The sequence below is a fragment of the Fusarium redolens genome, assembly GCF_020744475.1.
Source record: "Fusarium redolens strain MPI-CAGE-AT-0023 chromosome Unknown BKA55scaffold_1, whole genome shotgun sequence".
Classification (NCBI taxonomy): Eukaryota; Fungi; Ascomycota; class Sordariomycetes; order Hypocreales; family Nectriaceae; genus Fusarium; species Fusarium redolens.
Window position 1 is genome coordinate 459,044 of NW_025763664.1, and position 17,034 is coordinate 476,077.

The 17,034-nt window shown below is 47.8% G+C and overlaps 5 protein-coding genes across 5 annotated transcripts; 2 read left to right on the forward strand and 3 right to left on the reverse strand.

The window, feature by feature from the left end:
- Positions 1-1,022: 1,022 nt before the first annotated feature.
- On the forward strand, positions 1,023-1,833 carry BKA55DRAFT_547775 (uncharacterized protein; the record flags this gene model as incomplete). Its single annotated transcript, XM_046191063.1, has 2 exons — positions 1,023-1,604; positions 1,654-1,833. Coding segments are annotated over 2 exons (729 nt in total), but the record flags the coding sequence as incomplete, so codon positions are not given.
- Positions 1,834-2,635: 802 nt separating this feature from the next.
- Positions 2,636-3,404, forward strand: BKA55DRAFT_497213 (uncharacterized protein; the record flags this gene model as incomplete). Its single annotated transcript, XM_046186447.1, has 2 exons — positions 2,636-2,763; positions 2,819-3,404. The coding sequence occupies 2 exons, from the start codon at positions 2,636-2,638 to the stop codon at positions 3,402-3,404; spliced, it is 714 nt and encodes a 237-aa protein (XP_046055863.1).
- A 69-nt stretch (positions 3,405-3,473) lies between these two features.
- BKA55DRAFT_547777 (major facilitator superfamily domain-containing protein) lies at positions 3,474-6,032 on the reverse strand. Its single transcript, XM_046191064.1, has 4 exons — positions 5,771-6,032; positions 5,668-5,721; positions 4,645-5,614; positions 3,474-4,587 (listed from the first exon to the last, which is right to left on the reverse strand). Exons 1-4 carry the CDS (start codon positions 5,891-5,893, stop codon positions 3,962-3,964), a joined length of 1,773 nt encoding a protein of 590 aa, XP_046055864.1. The 5' UTR covers positions 5,894-6,032; the 3' UTR covers positions 3,474-3,961.
- Positions 6,033-6,121: 89 nt separating this feature from the next.
- On the reverse strand, positions 6,122-7,767 carry BKA55DRAFT_669108 (uncharacterized protein). Its single transcript, XM_046197935.1, has 2 exons — positions 7,473-7,767; positions 6,122-7,415 (listed from the first exon to the last, which is right to left on the reverse strand). Exons 1-2 carry the CDS (start codon positions 7,622-7,624, stop codon positions 6,212-6,214), a joined length of 1,356 nt encoding a protein of 451 aa, XP_046055865.1. The 5' UTR covers positions 7,625-7,767; the 3' UTR covers positions 6,122-6,211.
- Positions 7,768-8,173: 406 nt separating this feature from the next.
- BKA55DRAFT_495891 (CHAT domain-containing protein) lies at positions 8,174-16,080 on the reverse strand (the record flags this gene model as incomplete). The annotated part of the gene is made up of 4 exons (XM_046186318.1): positions 8,174-13,904; positions 13,949-14,038; positions 14,858-15,714; positions 15,772-16,080. 4 exons carry the CDS (start codon positions 16,078-16,080, stop codon positions 8,174-8,176), a joined length of 6,987 nt encoding a protein of 2,328 aa, XP_046055866.1.
- Positions 16,081-17,034: the final 954 nt, after the last annotated feature.

The window sequence follows — 17,034 nt, forward strand, 5'->3', positions numbered from 1 at the left end:
AAATCAGGTTCAGTAACTTCCAAATGAAAACACATATCTCGTAAGCTGAATTGTACACTGTAATCCTCATCTGGCGTTGCATTCTATCATGCCCGTTGGCCTAGCATAGACATCTAAGTTTATTATCACCTATTGAAGATGAGAGACTGTCAGAGATGAGATTCCAACTCTGTTCGTAGATTTACTTCACCAGATCCGTTGTTCACTTGATCTACTATAAGAAGCCATTGTGGCGGTTCGTTTAATCGGTTCCTTGCTTATCGTTCAAAGTTTATGATTTAGAGAGGGCAAGGCTATGCCCCTCCACAGCGTACATTCATATCTTACCAATCCTGCCAAAGATGTCACATTCTTACCATTTGAGAGATCTACCTTGATTATTGTGCTTCTAGTACCAAGTCCAGGTTGTGGGGAAAGCATCTAGCCTTTAGATAGAATCAACGGCTCCACACGAATAAGGTCAGATGACGGTATTAGCGTGGGGAGGTGGCAATCACCAAGCCAGCCGTTTATCCATATTTGTCACAAGCTATACCAGCCGATGAAGGGGCCTCGAGTACTTGAGCTGAGGAAAGCGGTGTTCCACCCTATTACCCACCCACCCATCCATCGACGAACCCATTAACCCCGCTGACAAGTTTGAATCCCACTGGTTACCACCTGTAAACATAACCCTTATTGGCTGTAGTGGACAATTTTGGTGATCCAGTTAACTCAGCTGCCGTCTGGGGTAAATCTGGGGTAACTAAAGGTTGCTAGAAAAGGGCGACAGAGGTTCAAGGTTTGAGCATCTGTTGTGACAAATCTACATACTTTTAGCAAACACTCAAAAAAAATGTCTTCTTCTCCGGATCTCCGTATTGGAACAAAGTCGATACGAAATCGAGCCGACTTGGACGACTATGTCTATCACTTCAACGCCAACGACAAAGCTCAATATACCGCTTACTACTCCAAGGATGCAGTGGTAAGTGCATGTTCTCAGGTCTGCCCAAGTTCTTTCCTCACTCTCCTCCCATTAGTTCAGATTTAGTGGTTTCCCCGACAGGACTATTGATGAGTTTCTGTCGTGGGTGGACCAAATCCATGCTGGTATGCGTGAGACCCTCGAATTGAAAAGGGTGGTATTCGGCCAGGATATCGTTGTCACGGAGATGCACACCCAATTCCGAGGCATCAACGGCTTTGAAACGGACAACCTTGCCGACAGATGGGGGCCAGTGTGGCCCGGAAACGGCCCTCTTGTCAAGATGTTTGTCTGGTACACTCTGGACAAGGACGGTCATATCATCCAACTGACTGAAGATGCTTATCTTGAGAAAGAGGCATCGAGAGATGTCATTCGCTCCCACGATGACTTCAAGTATTATCTCAATGCATTCAACACCAACGACTTTGACACTTTCCCACGGTATTATACATCAGACGTAACCATTGTACTCGACGGCAAACAAACTCTTCAGGGCAAGGATGAGGCGGTGAGCTTTTTTCGCAACGCGCGCAATCAATTGAACGAGGATGTCAAGGTCAAGTCCATAGTTCTCGACAAAACCGGCGTCGCACTGAAATCAGACATCAAATTCACCGCTCTTACGAACATAGAGGTATGGCAAGGCCCTTCGGATGTGAGCCATGGCTAATCTTAATCGATAGGACATCCTCCATTTTGGATCAGGCGTACGGAAAGGGGGAGGCTACGAGGCCCATTTCTTGATTCATTACGAGCTTACTCCTGAAGGAAAGATTTATTACATCACTGCCGCCCAATCTGGACCGGTCAAGATCTTCAACCCCTCATAGTGGTCCATTGTCGCGCAGGTTAGAATACAGTTTCATGGGGTTACATAGTCAAAAGAGCATGTCTCAACCACTTCAATGATACGTCGATTGGGTTCATCATTTCTCCGTCTCCCGGTCTCAATGGCACAAGTGCTAGCAACACTTGTGTTACCCGTCTGATTTTCGAAACGTTTATACTTAAATCGCGGATAGGACGTTGATATTGCGTACTATTCTGTGCAATTCAAACTTCTATTTCTATGACATCTCAATTATTATCTGGTTTTGTAGTAACACAGTGCGTTGATAATTTGATAATACCGCGTACAGCGACTAATGATTACTTCCTGGTTGATTTCATCAACCATATGTACCTTCACTTATCACTCCATGGCCCTGCAGTTTTGAGTCCACGATTTGAATAAGTCGCCATGTGTTCGCCCAGCTGAAGCTCCTGGGGAATGCTCAGCTCAGACTATTGGCTTTCGGAGACCTATAATTGGTAACGGGCCGAGACTGTCCCGTCCTAATTTTGACAAACCGGTGTCCCCATCGACGGTACCACCCGCCATCTCCTTGAGTGGAGTGGCAATTAATCGGTGGCTATCCCAAGGCACAAGTTCCATCCCAGTTACTCAATCTGCTCCACCGGTGATCTCACAGCTGCAGGCCGGTGGCGAGCGGGAAAGAACTGAACCGATGGTCCATTCGGGTCGATGAAAATCTATTGCTGAATCTGCCAACACAAAAGATAACTCAGCTAGTTATATTAGACAATTGCCTCGTCAGTGAAGATGCAGTTCTTATCAGCACTCGCCACTGTCTACGACTTGTAAAACTATTCTAGCCAAGCAATATGGTTGATCTGCATAGCTTGCCAGCAGGATCAAGGCCCGATGCCGCAATTCGGAACAATGGACCAGACCACCTGGTACTTGAAAGGCTTAAACTTCGAGAACTAGCTGAGGGCTGGCCTTCATACAGGTAATACGGCCCTTGCATGGCATTTGGAGCAAAGAAATTAACCTTCCGCCATTAGAGATTCTTGTGAATGGGATAATTTCGAGTCCATCTTCCATCCCGGAGCCCATGTATATACTACCTGGTCAGGTCGTGTTACCTACAAGGACTTTATCGCTGCCTCTAAAGCTGGCATGGATAAGGGTGCTTTTATCATGCATCGGTGCCACGGTTCAAGCACAGATATCAATGTTGAAGGAACCCGTGCAGTCACAAAGCTAAAGGCTACTATTACACAGCGCTTCCAAGCAGAAGGCGTGGAGTTTGATGTTGAAGCAGACTGCCGCTTTTGCTTCTATTTCGAAAGAGTCCAAGGCAAATGGGGGGCGCGCTTGGTTAGGCATTGGTATGAGAAAGATAAGATGATCCTTTGTAACCCAACAAAGGCCCTTCAGGTTACTGTCAATGAGGATAAGTTGGCTACATATCCACCAGGCTACAAGTATCTTGCATACTGGCAAGAAGCTACTATGGGTGTTAAGGTGTTGCTGGACATGCCTGGACATAGGCGGCATATCGGGACGGTTAACCTCGAAAATCATGACGAGCTGTACTGGTTGGCCAAGAGTTGGCTCGAGGGAGGACAGATTGAGAGCTGTGTTTGATCAAGGTTAAGGAGAGAAGAGCATGTTGAAAATTGAATTGTAAACGCTAAACTAACATGTTTATTTTCTGCTTAACTTACACAAGGATTCTCATACAAGTGCGTAACGATGTTCTAGTCAATGTGTAGCTGTAACTGATATCACCTGTTGCCGGTTTGATACTTCATTGTGGCTGCCGAGAGTTCACTTCAAAGGTGAAGTACCACTGAACAAGCTTGCCGGCCATTGCATAAGCCTGAGCTGATTTCCAACGTCCCTTCCCTCCACCTTAAGCGCACTGGTAACATACCTTTTTACGGATCGGAGGATTGAAGAGGTTCCTGGCCATAAGATACTGCCGCATTACTACTAAATTAAAGCCTAGACAAGGATTGCGAGTAACATTTGAACGTTCATAAATGGAGACAACTGAATTGGCACAGAGATTCGCCTCCATACTTGCGGTCCCCCTGGTTCTAAGCAACCCGGAAGGACTATTGGCATCTTTCCTTTCAAACGTGATCTGCCAAAACAACAAACCTACTTAGCTGAGCCAAACTCCCAGCTCAAGCGTTGTCTCAAGGTTTTTCGTTGACACTGCTTGACTCAATATGTTCTGTCCCATTCACGTTTTTGCTCCCACCTTCCAAGCATTGATCAAGCCCTCTGGCAATATCATGCTCGACCGGCGCATCCACGTGCATGTTAAAGCTGTCGCGAGGATCGCGGACAAAAAGCGCAAGTATTAAACCAACCGCCGAGACTGCTGCTGCTGCACTCCAGGTGCCGCGGAAGGCTATGTGATAAGCTGACCTCAGCCCAACAATTCCCGCCGAGATTACGTCGGGAGTGACACCTGGAATGGCTGCCAGAGCTCGTTGGTCATTATTAGCAAGAGCACTGACAAAGGCTGGTAAGTTCTTGGCAGAGAGCCCGAGAGGAACAACCCTTTCGGCTATCTTTTGACCAAGATGTTCAGACAATAAGGAGTTGAGAATAGCAGTATAAACAGGGAGAGCCACTGAACCCCCTAAAGATCTTGAAGTCAAGATCAGGCCGCTGGTTGTGGCAATCAAGCCAGGCGGAGTGCTTATCTGTCCAGTCGTGACGGCGATGACAAGACCGAACCCAAGGCCAAAGCCCGCCAAGACAGTATAACCCCACATCGCAGCTAGCTGACTGGGCTTGAGAGTAGCCATACATGCTTGACGTAGACTGCAATTAGCAAAAGGCGACTGATCATAGATGTTACAAGACTCACCAAAATAGATGACAAAGAGTGCCATCCCGGCCGTCAAAGGTGGTCGGACTCTCCTCGCCTTGGTGGAGTAGAGACCGCCAATCACGGACGAGATTGCTCCTCCAATGAAAATAAGGGACATCATGGCGCCAACCTTAAGAAGGTCACTCTCGAAATAAATCGAGTACGCCAGAGGAAGAAAGTTGTTTGCCGCATAGAATGCGAATCCTTCGATGAAAATAAAGACCAGGGCAAGTGCAAAGTTGCGGCTTGTCTGGAATAGAGCATGATGGCAAAATCCATCCTTCTTCTTAACTTCCCAAAGCACTGTGAGGATGATAAAGACCACGCCAATAACAAATGTGCTGAGCACCGGGGCACTTTGCCAAGAATACGGGTTGTTGGCCCATGTCAATCCCACACTGAACATTATCATTCCAATGGAAAAAGTAATGTACCCTATCAAATCGAGAGCCTTGACCTTGTCCTTCCAGGTCAGGGATGACTCAAGGCGTCGTTTGGGTGGTTTGAAGAGGAAGAAGATGGCCGCAAAGTTGAGGATAAAAAGCCCCGTGCCAACATACCAAACAACTCGAAAGTTTTCGTCGTCTTTCCTGACAAGTCCGAAGCCAAGTAGTAACGTAAATATCCCACCAAGTGAGTTGGCAATATTGACCCCAGCTTGGGCAACTGGTCGATACTGTCGTGGCATGATCTCAGATGCAACTGCATATAACAGTGAAGTTGTCCCTGACCCAACACCGACCACTAACGATCCAGCAATGGCCATGGTCATGGAAGACGCTCTGCTGATGATTACAGAGCCAGTGATGCAGAGAGCGGTGCAAATCAGGATCAGTGATCTGCGGCCCCAGAAATCTGACGACTGCGCGATGGGGGCTGCCGTGAACGTGCTGCAGATGATCAGGCCTTGAGGGATCCAAATATACTTGTCACGTCCGCCCAAAGCGCTGGCCATGTTTCTGGCAAACTTATATCGTCATCAGTACAATACAAGACTGCCCATTCGAACAAAACACTCACTGCGCCAGTTGCAACAATTGCAAGGACTTGTGCAAAGCAACCACTGAGTATGGACTAGGCTGTTAGATTAGCCATTCGATGGAGTCGTCTATAGGTCTCGTACCAAGTAAACAAGGACACATTTCAAGGTCAGACCTTGGTAGTTGTCAGCCTCGTCCACGGTGAGTAGTTCAACCTCAACCGCATTAGGCTCCTCGTCGTTGTTCTTGTGATTTTGTTCTGGCATGGCTTGAACTTGAAATAATGCCAGAGATTGGCTTCAGCATGTACAGGTTGTGAAAACCAGATTAGAATCATCGTGATGGTAAAGGTATCCAGGATGTATTAATAGTTCTGGGGTATCCGATCAGATCAGTGGAGTTCGGATCTCGTTCTTAGTCTCCCGGGCTGCGCTAAGGGTGGGACAACGCGGGGAAGCCATCCCCACCCCATAGTAATATAGGTACATAAGTATCCTCAGTATAATTACCTAGCTAATAACACGGGTCACCTGCTTAGCTTAGGTGGAGAAGAAGTCGCTGCTTAATTAAATGACTAACCTCTTCTATCGCCCTCCCCACCCAACGAGTTCATCGTGGCACCTATCCCATCCCTCGAAATACGGAAATCTATGATCGCCCCCAAGCCCCGATCCCGCTGATCTTGCAAGATACTCAAGAATCATATTTCCCCATAACCAACTCAAAGCCCCCTCACCAGGATGTGTACCATCCTCATACCAATGCCCCATTAGACTAATAATACGACCCCATTCAAACACCTCATGTCCATACTGCTCTGCCAAAGCCCGTCCAAGGCGATCCATCTCAATTACCATGATATCTCCTGATCCAGTCTTTTGGTGATACGTTAAACTTCTGAACATCATGGGCGTGTCCGGAAACTCTCTGATGATCATCTCGGCATACTTCTTCGTGCGAGCCAGGAAGAAGTGCAGTTCGTCCCAGACTAGCTTTCTGTGTCTTCCATTCAGGGTGACGTTCTGTCCTTCGTGGAGCTTTTGCCCGCCGACTTGGAATCCTCGTTGATCCCAGAGGCCGTTCTGCCACAGAATCAGGTCAGGTCTGCCATTGGGTCCCTGGATATCTCGTTGATGTGGTTGCCAGAGCTCTTCCCAGCGTCGCTCAAAGGGGATGATTCGCATCTGCTTGTACCAGAACCAGTCGGGCCTGTAGGTAAAGCCACCTGCGGAATGAAAGGCAGTGAAGGTCAGGTTGAGCGCCGGGATCTCGCAGATACCCATGGGCCACTGCTCTATCGGGTGAAGTTTGGGGAAGACCATGTCGCTGCCGAACTCATGACAGGCATACCTGGCTGCTCGCCTGTCAACAGAGTCGCCGAATGACACAACTCGGCGACCCCAGAGCCATCCGAGGTCACCATCGTTTCTCATCCTGACATAGTCTTCTGCGGTTGCGTTCTTGATATGCTTCATCGCTTCCTGCCGACGCCGGTTCTCTCTTGTTGCTATCTTCATCCATTGTATGGGTATGTCCGATCCTTTAAGAAATGTTCGTGGGACGTCTGTATCGTTGAAGATGAGCTCGCCTGGGTGGGGAGGATACGCTGCAGTTTCTGGATCCTCAGAGTTGAGAAACTTGCTAGTAAATGGCATCCATTGGGTCTCTCGGTATCTTTCTTCCTCTGCTGGGACGACGAGAAAGCCTGGGCGTCGATAGGGGTCTTGGCAGTTGCCGAACTTTCCCTCTGTGGGATCGGGCTCGGTTGTAGTTTGTGACGCCGCGGACCTGTTCGTCTCGAGTGGTCAATAACGTCCAGGGCCATGTGTATAACTTGGTACTCACTCGCTACAAAACTCCGCTGCCTTGGAATGGGCGTACTCCAAAGGCGACTTTATAGAATCGGTGTAAAAGGCAAAAAGAAGAAAAAACAGAAAAACAATACCTGTCGCCAGGAACCATAACTTGTATGCTTGACCAGAAGTTGACACAGCCATTGTGACGAATACTAGATTGTTACAAGGGAAAGAGACGGACAGGTCCCAGTATTATGTGGAGGAAGCCATGGCTTCAAATAGCCGAATGATTGAACGCAAGGGATGAAACAACCTTCTTTTTAGAGCCAAGTATTGGAATGGGGATAAGCAGGGCTGAACCATTATTTCCAGCCACCAACGCCACTAGAGTAATATGCTAATTGTTTGCTCTGCGAAAGAAAACTGTGTCTTTAGATTGATAATTGTACTGGATGACTGGAACATAAAAAATGCGGTTTTACGCCACTAGTATTCGCCTGAAACAGTACAATTTACCCCTTGAGAAACATTGTCGCTTGTGATCTGCGACCCCTTGCAGCCGCTTCGACCCCAATTGGTCGCGCTGGGAATGCATGTCCCTTGGGGCTTGCAGCATGGGTGAGTCCTTGGGCTTTTTTTGGCTCAGATGGACAAGTATTTTGATTCCGAGACTGTAATTGACATACAGTATTTCTATCTCGATAAGACATATAAATACCTCTACCAACAGTCTATATACCAAGTAATCCACTATCTACTTCCATGATACACATAAGCGACCCAAGGAGCAGGCCTTTCATTCTCGTCCTCGTCCAGCGGTACAATATCCCTTGCTGATCGCACGTCGCTTAACCCGTCTTCAAAGCCGCTCTTGTGATCCATGACCTTTACAATCGAGGTATCAAGACCCCTTTTGACCATTCGCATACGCGCTTCTGTCACCCATGTATCACGAATCTTCCGAACAGCTTTATGCAACCCCCGGCACACAGATTGATCATCCATGCCAGACTCTCTCAGCTCCTGGTAGACTGTCTCCGCAACATCAACGCAAGCCTCGTCACCGACTTCCCAGAGTGTTCCTACCACATGCCTAAAGCCAGCCAACTGGCATGCACTAATCAAGTGCAGACTCTCATCTAACAGGCGTTTATCTTTAATCTGGCTCGTTCCACAAGCTGAAAGATATGCCAGGAATGGTGGATTATCGCGCAGCTTGAGATTCAACAGATCAGACACTGCCAAAGACTGGGTCTGCCAGTCTTCAAGACGTAATTGACTATTCAGGGGGTTTGTCTCATCCGTCTCGCCGTGACCGGCAAAGTGAAAAATGTCACAGTCCTTCAACTGCGCGAGTACTTCTTGGGTTCGTCTTTTTGGCTCCACAGTACAGAGCCCCATTGACTGACATACCTCTTGAACAATCGATAGCTCTTTGGGAGCATACGGAAGGCTGGGACTCCCTGGCGTTGTCTGCATGGCAACTAAAACCGCCTTGGTCGAGGAGTTTCGTTCATTCTTCACTGGCCCTTCTAAAATAGCGTTCAGCGATGAGCTGTAGGACGACATGACTCTGTCTATGACGGTACGTCCAGTTTCATCTTTGTGATAGCCAGCTGCGTGCAACGGAAAGCGACTCAATGCTCCCGTAGCGATCCAGCATATCTGTGGCCATTCACCAGAAGGCATCTTCGTGCAACCAAGGTATTCAAGAATAGGCCCCGCGATAGTATCCCAGAGCCATTCCAAAGTGTTTGGGCTTCCCAAGTTTCCATCGCGGAGCCTCCGTTCTATTTGTTCCTCGGACAGCTTAGGCAAGGGCATAGCCTCAACTATGTGTTTAACAATGAAAGCATCACAACGGAAGCTGACATTAATAATAACAATAGGACCATTCCTCGTAAACGCTGTGAAGCTGGTGTTGTCTGGTTTCAGACGTGTGTTAAAACTCTCCATGAAATCGTCGACAGTTTTGCTTGCTTCTAGCCTCCTAGTAAGTTCCGCGATGCCAGACCTGGGGTCACCGGAAATAAGACCTGGTGGCTGAGTGAGTTTCTGTACAGGATTCTCAAGTCGTCCTATACTACTCAAAAGCTTCTGTTTGTACGCCGGCTCCAGATCTGCAAACTTCCGACTGTCAAAGTCAAGACGAAGATCATACAAAAGGTCCGCGGCAACTCCTCGACCCCTCTCGAGCAGAGTTAGACTAGCCCCCTCAGCTTTCCCGCTTTCTAGCGAAAAGGCAGCGGCGAAAGATGCAAGGCCACTAATTCTGGAAAGAAGGGCTTGGGCTTCCGACCAACGCAGGTAACGAGGTGCGTAGGCAGGGATAAGCTCGAGTGCGTATTCAGCAATCTTTAAGCCTTTCTCCCAGTTCCCGAGAGTTTTGTATGACTCCATCAGTCGCTGTGCAAGCACCAAACTGTCTGATATGTTCGCAACTGGCATGAAGACCCAGAAGTCGCTTTCATCTGCATCGATGGCCTTGAGAAGATCATGCTCACATTTTGTAACATTGTACTTGGTCGTGTGGCAGAGCCCCAACAGGCCTGCAATATCAACAACTTGGGAAGCTTCATGTGGCTCAACATCCACGCCGTCCTGTGTGTAGCAAATGGCTTGCTCGAGGTCATGGAGGCTGCCACCGTAATGATATTTCATGAGATAGCAATTTGTCAGATTTTTGAGCACCTGGACAACATCTGAGATTTCCATGTACTTGCGAGTGAGCTCGAGGGCCTTCTCCAAATTGTACATGGCCAACTTCATGTCCTCCGGCGCCTTTGTCAGCTCAAACCGGGCAAGGTAGGCACTACCAAGCCATGGAATCGTGATAGCCTGACCGAGAGGGGAGTTTAGATACATCTCAATGGCAGCGTCAATGTCTTTGATGTCTCTTGTAACCATGAACTTGCAACGATAGGCACTGGCTAGGCTGGGGATAAGTTCCTTGGTGAAGGCCGGGTCATGTAGATTCTCATCCTTTGCTTGTTCAAGCAGATTGATGCATTTTTGTAAGTCACTTCCGTCCTTGAAGACGTGGTAGGAGATAAGCTTAGAGCACCCAAGATGGCGTAGCCATTTTGCACGTTCGGCGCTATTCTCCTGTGCGAGGTTGAGACATTCCTGGTGTACTTCCACTGCCATCTTCAAGTCATCAAGTTTGTAATTGTAGAACAGCTTGTCCGAGTATAAATGGCCAAGGCGGCCAAGAACATCAGGGCGTAGAGGATCTTCCGAAGAAAGGTGACTGATGAGATCTCGGAATTTTGAGATGGCCATATCGAGATGATGAAGGCGGTCTTTTTGATCTCCTTCGCCGCAATCAGATGCTATCGATCTCTTGTAGTACTCCTCATAACATCGCCCAACGAGGTGAAGTCGTGCAGAGTGCGTGATATGGTCCTCTTGACTGAAAGCGAGCGACGAGATCGAAGCACCCAAAGCCCCGGCGAGGTATCTCTCATCGTCTGCCTCTTCGTAGTATCGGAAGTATTGCTCCGCAACGGCAAATAGTCGAGGGTGACAGTCCAGCTTGTCTGGGAGTAAGGAATACACACGTCTTTTGTTGGCGAGTGTCAAGGACCCTTTTAAGTTAGTGCCAAGATGAACAGTATAAGCCCCATCAGGAGAACTTCTAATCCAGTTGAAATATGCCTCGTTCCTCTTCAGCCTTTGTCTACAGTCACGAGCCTCTTGATGAAGTTCTTTAGACTGTTCAAGATCGCTCGAAATGCCCTCTCTGAGGTACTTGTGCTGTAGACAGAATGATAGCTGATCCGAGGCCAAGTATCGATTACCATAGTCCTGGAGTGTGTCTCCATGTGTCAGGTTGTAAGCCTCTACCCCGTAATTGATCGCCAAGTTGAGATCAGGGGACCTCCCTGTCTTCATGAATCGTCTATGAAGGGCAATAGATAGAACTGAAAGATAGAATGGTCTGCCAGGATGATCCTCTGGCGAGACCTCCGCGGCTTTCTCCGCTGACTTGATCATCTCTTCTAGCTCGGAGGCGTTATTTGAAGTTGTTAGGCTAGCTTCCAAGCAGAGCACGAGGCAACACAAGTGCCAGGGCAGGTCTGGGCTGTCTGCTGGAACTAGCTCCAGACTTTCTCTTGCATATCGTGTTGCTAGGTCGTTCTGATCTCCACCCATGAGCATCAATGCCAGGCTACTAATGTAGCGCGTCCTGACATGGTAGGTGTTTGACATGGCCTTCAAGTGCTCGTACAGTTTATTCGAAAGCTCGGTTGTTTTCTCGATATCGAGAATATATGGGATATACACGCGGTCACCTCTGAAGCACCGGATGGAGCGGCCATCAATATTTTGCGTTTCTTTTCCCATTTCTATCGCCTCCTGGAGGTGCTCTCGATCGCCTGTCGCGACGTATAGCTCAGAAAGCAGCGACGTCAGATTGGCGTGAGAAAGATAACGAGTGAATTGGCCAGGCTGTAGATTTTGCCTCTCCAGTTCAATAGCTTCATTCAGGTCAGACAGCGTTGGTTTCCTCGAGTACTGCTCGTGCAGTGATATTGCAAGTCTATGGCGAACGATACAATGATGATTAGGGTATCTGTTTGGGAGTGAGCTTTCAGCAAGTCTTGCCAGCTCAACTGCGAAGTTTAGATGCTTAGCTTCGTCGGTTATGCGATACTTCCAGAGGAGACACTCAACCAATTTGCTTAGAGGTTTGGTTGGAGCATGCGACATGGTGGTATCTCTCATCATTTGTAATAGATCGATGATGTGATCAATATTGGATACTGTCTTGCTGACGCGACACTGCTGATAAATTACTTCGCCAAAAGTGTTCAACGCTAGTGCATAGATTGGTTCATCTGCTTTGGCCGTCTCGAAAATTCTCGTCCCGATGTTGACGGCTTCAGTGAGGTGAACAGTACCTCCGGTTCGCTCGTGCTGGAAGCAAAGGCAGTATGCCAGCTGTAAAGAATACCGCCTATGGTCTGCTGAATCTCTTTTTGACTCCTGAACCAACTGTCGAAAAATGGTTTTTGCCTCAACAAGTAGGTGCTCCAGAAAGGTGAACTCGGAATATAATTGCATGACGCGATTACCTAGACTGCTCCGCAACGCTTGACTAGGCACCAGTTCGACCATCCGTCTCAGAATATTGACAACATCCTGAAGATCACCACCCCTGCCCTTTACTTCGTATCTTTCATATTGCCGTAGACATAGTTCATGAAGAGAATCCATTCGGCTCGTACCAAATAGCTGGATGCATGCAGGCCACTCGATGGCTTCAGCAAAGTGTGCTTGGTCTGCTGTGGCCTCAGTTCTACTGACCCAATCACTTGCCAGCAGGCTGAAGAGTGTAGCTTTTGACTTGGGGCCCGGAGTAAAGAGAATTTTGGCCACGGTCGCTGCTGAGGCCATCGAGTCATCAAGATCGGCCAAATCCCCAGTCTGCTGATACCGAGTATACAACAGTCCACTCCTAAATCTGTGACACCTGATACTGAGCGACTCTAGGCTTCCACGTCCCGAATCTATTGCTCTTTTGGAGTCCTTGACGCTCTCGTTGATATGTTCCACCATCCCTGTTGAACAGTAGAGGAAGTAGAAAGCTTCAGCACGGGACTGCAGGATCTTCTTTCTGTCGCCCAGAGACTCCGACAACATTTCATCACAGAGGTCTATGACTTGAAGAATATCAGACTCATCCCATTTGGCAGCAATCCGTATAAGGAGTGCCTCTATGAGCGTTTCTGAGGGACCAAAACTGCCATCCACAGATGCAATCATGCATATTTCGACAGCTTTATCAATGTCTTCGAGTGCTTTGCTCAAAGAATAGCGATGAAGAATAACTGAAGCAAGGGTGTCCAACCATTCGGCCCGAAGGGGAAAGTCGTCAGGGATGAGCTCAAATGCAGTATGTGACTTATCAATGCCTTCGTCTATGTCGGCAAAGGCCGAACCCAGATCTGATTGTTCAAGGGTTTCATCTCCATGACCAAAGCTGAGCATGTCGTAAGTGTACGGAGCTCCCTGCGTAGGAAGTGGATAGATATGCTGTTTTGCGGCTCTGATGGAATATTCCATGTCCCAAACAGCTTTCTTGCGGCGAAAACGGAGGCAAAGCAGGTCTCCCAGAACCAGCAGACACTTTGCACGTTGAAAGCCAGTGCTGATGTATTCCAGGGCCTTTCGTTCCAACTCGATTGCATCATTCAAAGACTTTTCTGTTCCAAAACGTAGATATTGTTGTAAAATGAGCCTCGAAAGCTCACAAAACATTCTTCTTTCTTGAAGATGTCTGGGTGTTGAGGCGAGAGAATTCCTTCGTGATTCGATCTCCTTGTTAAGCCATTCGTCGGTTGTGGCAGGGTCAAACCAGTCCACGGCTTGACTATGTGTGTCATCGGGGGCAAGATGTGCAGTAGGGCGGTATATGAAGATCGAATCTTCAGCTTTGCTTTGACTTTCCATTCGTTCAATCTCTACTAAATCGCCGCTGTTGCGTACAAGATGCGGGGTAATATAAAATATGTCAAGGACAAGGGTGAATTGAAAAAAATATGATGTACTTTACGGAGATGAAGAAACATGAGCGGTTGACTTCTCTCTGAGAAACACAAAGATGCTGGCCTGTTGAAGAATCAGGTTAATAAATCTTGTTGTCAGAAAGTCAGGAAGTAGCATGTCAGCATGCCATGGTCTGTTCAGCCGCACTGGTTGCTGACATCGTAGACAGAGCTTTATAGTAATAATTCCAATGACCATAATCACCCGATAATACAACACTTATACCTATTTACCGAAGTATCTAGATGGCTATGCATAGACAGAGCAAACACGGATGTAATACATCGCTATCACTTGGAGCTACTTATAAATCATAATACCAGGAATTAATGTTAATAGAGTTTGAAAACACGGTCGGCCTCGATCTGCTCCTAAACGAACTACGCGGTCAAAATTCAATCGTCTCAAAGTAGCATTTTTGACAGCAGAAAATGTCCAGTAGCCAGTTGGATAGGGGCTCTGGTGGACAAAAGACACGTGGAAACGCAGCCATAAGACGTTGTTGTAGGGTAGGTAGGGGCTATTGCATGGCGTGAGCGACCTTTCGTCCATTCGTTATCAGCGGTGGACGCACTAAGATAAGATGAAGCTGATTGATTGATACATCAGTAAAAAGAGATAAGAGACACGTGAAGTTCAGGCATAATCTAGACCTTAGACCCGACTTGACCTACAGTCGAAGCTTGAGCCTCCCACTTTTGCAAGCTTGAGCATAATCTAATAGCATCGCAAGATATTATTGTCGTCCATTAACTTATTTCTCCCCTGCGTGTGAAGTAGAGTTACCACTTTAGTCTAATAGATTGGGCTGTACAGTGCAAAACATGAAATAAACTAATTAAAATACCGAGACGTGTAAGAGGCAAGCTCCTTTGCTAACACTCATAGGACAACCCTGCAACAGCACCTTTCGCATTTACATACAAGACGTCAATCTGAGTTCCAGATACTTTCTGAACAATAAGTGACCGCGTTTGTTTGCAAGAATCAGGGCCAAGCTCTTCAAACACTGGCCAGTCGGGCGTCGCCGTTGCTGCGACTTTGGTGAAATCCACGTTTGACCTCCTGAGATCGCTTGACTGTCCAATCCACCAAACTGAGCACTGGTTCGCTTCCATAGAATAAGCTGCAATACCTGTCCCTCCTAGAACTGACTGAGCCACAGTAATGGGTCGCTGGAAATTGCGGAATGAGTAACCCCCCTCAAACAGAAAGGCCATGTCGATGTTATTTTTTGGTGTTGTCCACAAGACCGCAATCTCCTGTGCATTTACGCTGATAGAAGCTAATCCTCCGTCAGGCGCTGCACTGCCAGATGGTGCAACTTCGAATTGGGACATGGGACCCAAAGTAGCGCTGGTGGCGTCGGGCCAACTGGCACCGACAATTGCACCATCCGGAGCAACACAGAACAGATAGGCACTACCGCCAACGGACAGTGTAGTCAGCTGGGTAGTGGCGCTTGCTGTGCCGGCAGGAAGTGCATCAAAAACAGCCTGCCAACCTGAGCCAGTAAACCATCTGCAGCAACCGATGGCACCCTTAGGATCGACCCAGAAAAGGATGGTTCCATTATTATACTCTAGTAAGAGACTTGTCATGGAACCTCCATTAGTTGTTGAAGCTATACCAGCCTTGTTGAAGGGATATGCTTCCCCAGCTCCGGTGCCGGGTGACGTCCATCCTTGGCCGCTATTAACTTGCCCATCAATAGCCCCGGTTTCCGCAATCCACCAAACCTGTTGGTTTGTAGAGTTGACAGATATGGAAGCCAGACAAGATCCTGTATCAGAGACTGTCGACGCATTGGCGAATTGCTGTGGTTGCTGGTGGAATCTTTCAAGAGGGAACTGGGCTGTCTCAATGGCTCCTTCAGGGGTTCCCCACCAGACCTGCATAGTGTTTGTTCCTTGTGCGGAAAGACTCGTCATCGTACATTCGGATGATATAGGAGGTGAGTTGTTTAATGAAAAAGACGTCATCCCACTGGACTTGGGGATGTGAAAGGTGGTATTCACAGGACTAGCCCATAGGCCGGGTGCAATGGGAGTGCATTGGATAGTGACCTTTCGGCCCGGCGTGAATAAATTGTTGACTTGGGCCATGGTGAAAGTGGCGATAGCAGTCGGGCTTTTAACCATGGTCGTGATAGGACTTTGTCCCGCAATAGTCAGAGTGACTTGTTGTGCGATTGCACCCATTCCCGCAATCCATGACCAGGTTACTTCAACAGATCCGAGAGAAGTAAGACTGGCCGTGGGGGAGCTAGTAAAAGGCGACGAGTTGATTGCGGGGATCGGCCAGGGGTCACTGGGAGTACTCGATTGCCAAGATGAGTCTAGAGAAGCGACGGTGAGTTGTCCTCCTTGACTAGCCAAAGATATTGCCATTGGCATCACTATAGTTCCCGTCTTCGTGTTTGCTGGAAATGTGGGGGCGCCATTACCAACTTTGGTTGGGGTTGTAGATGAGGTTGTAATTAGGTCGACCACTATGTCATTTGGCCAGACAGATACACCGCTGGGGTATGTAATGACAAGATGCAACTGCTGGCTACTCACGTCGTAGTAAGTTGCTGCATCAATCGTGGGAGTTGGGAGGTTTGGGTTTGACATTGCGTTTATAAACAGCAGGTAGATATATGGAACAAAGTAAATAGATGTTTTTGTTTTCTTTTGGGCAAGTGGCTGATGGCAGTTGATAATTGGTGGGATACGTAAATGTCTTTATCCAAGCCCAAAGTCTTTCTGTGAGGCCCAGAAAGTCTGAGAAAGCAAGGGAGTGGAGATACTCGCGTTATCAGACTCCTTTCACTAGGTATTGCTGGATGCGGCACTGACTTTATAAAGCGTCGACGCCCGCAGCTTTGATTACCCAATGATTCCATAGTCAGTCGCTCACATGCTCAATAATTCAAGCCCTTTAGCCACAACACTGTGTCTCCTACATAATCACATAGCTATTGAAACGCTAGTCTCACTATTGAGTTCTCGACTCTTATCAATGTCTCAATTCTCTGAATGGCGTAACGGGACACTCCCGATGACGCGCTAAAGCGG

Bases quoted from the DNA above. Each gene is read 5' to 3' on its own strand.
- BKA55DRAFT_547777 (XM_046191064.1), bottom strand. From the start codon at position 5,893: ATGCCAGAACAAAATCACAAGAACAACGACGAGGAGCCTAATGCGGTT. The intron at 5,615-5,667 runs GTGAGTGTTTTG...TGACGATATAAG, and splicing joins CAATTGTTGCAACTGGCGCA to TTTGCCAGAAACATGGCCAG. The intron at 4,588-4,644 runs GTGAGTCTTGTA...GTCTACGTCAAG, and splicing joins ACTCTTTGTCATCTATTTTG to CATGTATGGCTACTCTCAAG.
- BKA55DRAFT_669108 (XM_046197935.1), bottom strand. From the start codon at position 7,624: ATGGCTGTGTCAACTTCTGGTCAAGCATACAAGTTATGGTTCCTGGCG. The intron at 7,416-7,472 runs GTGAGTACCAAG...CGAGACGAACAG, and splicing joins GCAGCGGAGTTTTGTAGCGA to GTCCGCGGCGTCACAAACTA.